This window comes from Priapulus caudatus, unplaced genomic scaffold (genome assembly GCF_000485595.1).
Source record: "Priapulus caudatus unplaced genomic scaffold, Priapulus_caudatus-5.0.1 Scaffold586, whole genome shotgun sequence".
NCBI lineage: Eukaryota > Metazoa > Priapulida > Priapulimorpha > Priapulimorphida > Priapulidae > Priapulus > Priapulus caudatus.
In genome coordinates this window covers 190240-195600 of record NW_014577647.1, presented here as the reverse complement: position 1 = coordinate 195600, position 5361 = coordinate 190240, and the positions used below count along the sequence as shown (strand labels likewise).

The 5361-nt window shown below is 46.2% G+C and overlaps 1 protein-coding gene across 1 annotated transcript in view; it reads left to right on the top strand.

The window, feature by feature from the left end:
• The first annotated feature begins 2014 nt into the window (after positions 1 to 2014).
• The window catches only part of LOC106811885 (transient receptor potential cation channel subfamily V member 6-like), a 26333-nt gene continuing 22986 nt past the window's right edge, over positions 2015 to 5361 (top strand). The window contains exons 1-4 of the mRNA XM_014815604.1: positions 2015 to 2141; positions 2430 to 2602; positions 3478 to 3579; positions 3958 to 4114. Coding sequence (XP_014671090.1) covers positions 2015 to 2141; positions 2430 to 2602; positions 3478 to 3579; positions 3958 to 4114 — 559 coding nt within the window. The remainder of the gene's footprint in view (positions 2142 to 2429; positions 2603 to 3477; positions 3580 to 3957; positions 4115 to 5361) is intronic.

Sequence of the window (5361 nt, the reverse complement as noted above, 5' to 3'; positions counted from 1 at the left end):
GAGCTATACGGTTAGTCGTTGCCTTACTGATCTCGTTGCGAGAGATCCCGCAGATCCTAATAAATACATGAACATCCTGAGCTATACGGTTAGTCGTTGCCTTACTGATCTCGTTGCGAGAGATCCTGCAGATCCTAATAAATACATGAACATCCTCAGCTATACAGATAGTCATCGCCTACTGATCTCTTCGCGAGAGATCCTGCAGATCCTATAATAAATATATGAACATCCTGAGCTATACGATTAGTCGTTGCTTAAATTACTGATCTCTTCGCGAGAGATCCCGCAGATCCTATAATAAATACATGAACATCCTGAGCTATACGGTTAGTCGTCGCCTTACTGATCTCTTCGCGAGAGATCCTGCAGATCCTAATAAATACATGAACATCCTGAGCTATACGGTTAGTCGTCGCCTTACTGATCTCTTCGCGAGAGATCCTGCAGATCCTAATAAATACATGAACATCCTGAGAGGAACACGGCAAGTCTCCCTAGTGCTAACATTGACATGCAACTCCGGTGTGCTATAGCAGCCGAACCCATTAGGAACATCTCACATTAACGGGCGTGACAACCGGTAAAAACTTACGGGGCGGTGAACGTGTCACTCAGCAACTGTCGACTGGAAAATATCGAATTGATTCGTAAAGAGATAAAAATCCACAAATATACTTGAATTAACTAAATAATAAAACTGAATAAGGTATGATTAAATTGCATTAACTAACGAAAACTTTCAAGACGACAATAACCGGTCGTTACAATCGTGTATATAGTTCTTCGTATAATAAGGCATCGTACATAATCCTGAACTTTGCGCTGCAGCGTCGTTGAAGTGGAAACACCGCGTCTGTACGGCGAACGCGCCTGCAGCTGCTCAGAGGGCAGCACATGCATTCACACTGAGATAGCAGAGCGCTGCTCGCCTCATCCCAGTACTGAGCGTCCGACATCTATAACTCTGACTATACGGTTAGCGTCGCCCCTAACTGATCTCTTGGAACGAGAAGATCCCCGCAATCCTAAAAATACAATAAACATCTCCGAGCTATACGTTTATCGTCGCCCTTAGCTGATCTCGTTGATTTAGTGTTAGGGTTATTGGTTGGGATTATGGTTAGAGTCGGTTTATAGTTAGTGTTAGGGTTATTGGTTGGGATTATGGTTAGAGTCGGTTTAATTATAGTTAGTGTTAGGGTTAGGGTTGGTATGAGGGTTAGGGTTAGGGTTTTTGCATCATTCCTTGATATACGGAAAGTCTGGGCCCAAGGATAAACCGACCAGGCTCTCCGACTAGTTACCACGGCGGAGGATCCTCTCGCCACGTAGTGTTAAGCGAGATGGTAACTTGTGGCTAGGCCCAAGGATAGAGAACATGGGTCCCAATAAAACCAATGTGCCTAACCCTAACCCTAATTCTAACCCTGGCCCTAACGGCCCAAGGATAGAGAACATGGGTCCCAATAAAACCAATGTGCCTAACCCTAACCCTAATTCTAACCCTAACCCGGCCTAATCCTAACCCTAACCATAACCCTAACCTATTATATTGATATAATATTATATTTATATTGATGTAAATGACATTGGTTTTATTGGGACCCATGTTCTCTATCCTTGAACCAAAGTCTGATGCAGAAGTTGATATGCGTAGTATCATGCGTTGCATGTCGTAAGATTAGTCCATAAATAATTGTTACGACTGGTCGTAAGAATATAGCCACGGCCATTATTATAACTATTAATTTCCCCAGGCGTGTGCATGAGCCTAGACGGTTTACGCCGGGTCTGCAGTGCTATAGGATTTCAATTGTTTTCCCGTAGTCATGAAATATTTCTTCATCGGATATGACGCGTCGACGGTTGAATTTTTATGCTAACACTAACAGGGCTCAAGGATAGAGAATAGGGATGATATCAACATATTAACGCTGTCTAGGCTTCGATCTTCCGTGTGCCGCCATCGATAACAATTAACCTGCGACATCTGAACATCTGAACATTCGCGATGCTGTCATGTGACTGCGTGTGGCGCCGGCTGAGGGAACGGGTCACCGATGCTCCTACGATGATCTCAAGGGTCAGAATCCCCAACATGCGAGACTTCCACATATACCGTTTGATAGACCATAAAGGTAAGTACGCTGGGGGCAGCGATCGTGTCAATTCAATTCATTTCAATTCAGTTCAATTTACTTTATTTACACTTATGAATTACATTTTGGAGGTATCATATTAGTTCGAAGAGCATGGAAAAGGTTTTACTTCAAATGATTCATTCTCACCCTATTCATCATAGTATAGGCAACCAGAACCATTGTGCATTTGTTGTGCAGACACTTGTCGTAATCGTACAAACGTCCCCCGCAACTGTCTTCAAGTTACCATTGCTATGGTGACGTCATTTCGTGTGTTGTTGTTAGGGGGAGGTCACCTGATGGACACGTACCTGAAGCTGGGCATAGAGGGAGCGATGAGTTACCTGAGACCGTACCTGCCTGTGTACGTGTACGAGACGGAGAGCAGTGAAGCCACGGTCACCTGGGCGTCGTGGAGGAGGTGGAGAATGGCAAGAGAATACGCACAGTCGAGGGAGGTGAGCGAGGGTCGCTCCGCGCGATTGTCGTCTGTTTGCGAGACTCGTTAGATGGAAACCTTGGTTCACTAAAGGCTGTAGGACAGTAGGAGCGAGAATCGTTAGAGGGAAACCTTGGTTCACTAAAGGCTGTAGGAGCGAGAATCGTTAGAGGGAAACCTTGGTTCACTAAAGGCTGTAGGTTTGCACGCAGAGAAATGCTCCACGACAACGCTTAGACACTATACACGTGTACGTGTGTGTTGTACGTAATACATGCGTACTTCGGTGTGTTTGTGTGCGTGTGTTCAGGGCCGTAGCTGAGCGAATACCTAAGGGGGGCAATGGCAGATCCACAATTTCAATGAGGGGGTGAGAAACAGGTGGGGGTCTGGGGCAGCAGGAGATGGTATTTGAGGCACTTTTGAATACATGTACAGCCTTCATTCTGACTACGACAATTCTCTTTTAGTAGAACTTTTTTTTTTTGCTAAAAAATCTAAGGGGCAGCTGCCCCCTTGCCCCCCAGGCTACAGCCCTGGTGTTTGCGGGGCCAGATTTAGGCATAAGCTAAATAAGTTACAGCCTCACAGTCAGTCTGAAGGCGCCTCTCAAAATCTCAGATTTCTTTGCATTTGTTATGTTTTTAAAGTTCTAAAGGGGCAATCCTTCCACCGACCCTGCATGGATTTGTTATGCATCTTTGCGGCATTCTTGCCAAGTTCAGTTCTTACACAGCCTTCTGTTAAAATTTCCAAAGAGTTATTTCTCTGTTAAAAATTGCCAGAGATTGCCTCTACAGCTTCCAATAGCTTGGGGCCTTCACCATGACTAAATCCGGGCCAGTGTGTTTGCCGAGGGTGATCGAGAAAACAAGGTGTTTGTACTGTTCGTAGGAGTCTGCGGAAATTGACCTGAATTGCGAGGCTGAGCTGCCTCCCTGTGCTGCTGACAGTTGGCAGGGCAACCAGAGGTACATGGTGTTTGAGGAACACGGCGTAAGTCTCCTAGTGTTAACATTGACATTGCACTCCGGTGTGCTATTAGCAGCCGAACCCATTAGGGGGAACATTCACAATTAACGGCGTGTGTGACAACCGTGTAAAACTTACGGCGGGGGCGGGTGACGGTGTCAATCAGCAACTGTCGTACGCTGGTAAAATAAATGAATTGATTCGGTAAAATGAGATAAATCCTTTTCAAATATACTTGAATTATTAACTAAATAAGTTAATAACTGAATAAGGTATTGATTAAATTTTTCATTAAGCTAACGAAACGTTTCAAGGACGACAATAACCGGTCCGTTACTATCGTGTATATAGTTCGTATAATAAATGACATCGTACATTAATCGCTGAGATTTCGCGCTGCAGGCGTGTTGGAAGTTGGAACACCGCGGCCTGTACGGCGAAACGCTGCTGCACTTGCTTCTAGAGGGCAGCACATGCATTCACCTGGAGATAGCCGAGGCGCTGCTCCGCCTCTATCCCAGACTGAGTGTCGACATCTATGAACATCCTGAGCTATACGGTTAGTCGTCGCCTTACTGATCTCGTTGTGATCGAGAGATCCCGCAGATCCTAATAAATACATGAACATCCTGAGCTATACGGTAGGTCGTTGTCTTACTGATCTCTTCGCGAGAGATCCTGCAGATCCTATAATAAATACATGAACATCCTGAGCTATACGGTTAGTCGTCGCCTACTGATCTCGTTGCGATCGAGAGATCCCGCAGATCCTAATAAATACATGAACATCCTGAGCTATACGGTTAGTCGTCGCCTACTGATCTCTTCGCGAGAGATCCCGCAGATCCTAATAAATCCCCACATCAAATATAAATCGTCTTGAACCGTCGTTCGCTCGTTGGCGCTCGTAAATATAAGCTTTTGACTGAATTCGCGTCGGCAATAAAATGCGTGAATATTTCGTAGGGGAAGAGTTCTTTATTTCTCATGTACGATGTTCACGCAAACTTTTTAGAGTAGACGTTTAGAAACGAGGGTATTTCTAGGGAATTTTATCTCGGGGGTCATATACTTAGTTGTTGCGACTTGTTGCCAGAGAGGCGTTACTTGCACTTGGACTGGCATGTACGTGTACGTATAGCAGGTTAACGTTCGATGTAGACAGAGCAGTGCCAAAATCCATTAGAATGCATGGCTCTGATTATTATTTTTAAGAACCTATATTGCGATGCCCCCAGCACAGCTGCATCGATTGCCATAGCACTTGGCTACCTAATTTTTCAGTACTGTGCTGTACTGTGAATACTAATTAAATCATGAGATGTGGCAGAGAGAGAGGAAATAACAGCTGAAGATTAACCTCTGCCTCCTCCCTCCCTCCTCCACCCTCTCTCTATTCTTGGCATCCTCCTCTTCTGCTTCGCCAACTCCTCCACCTACTCTCTAAACAGTTCCCCCCCCGCACTTAAGTTACATGTCTACATCGAAGCCTCACGTTAAAACGGTCGTGTTTGAGCGATCGACGGAGCTCTAATCAATCGGAAGTGTGGAGCTGACATCTCCACCTCCGGCCACACACCCACACCCCACCCTACCCCACCTACGCGCCGTCACACCCCACCCTATCGGGCCCCCACCCTACCGCAGGGGTGCGGCTCCCCCCTTACATCATTGTTGCACCGTGATCTGATGGACAGCGTGCCTCGGAGGTGCAGAGCTGCAGTTCCCTCTCGCACCCACCCCACGCCTAGCCCCCCATCCGCCACGGTGTAACCCCAGGCCGACTGCCCGCACCCTACCCCGGAG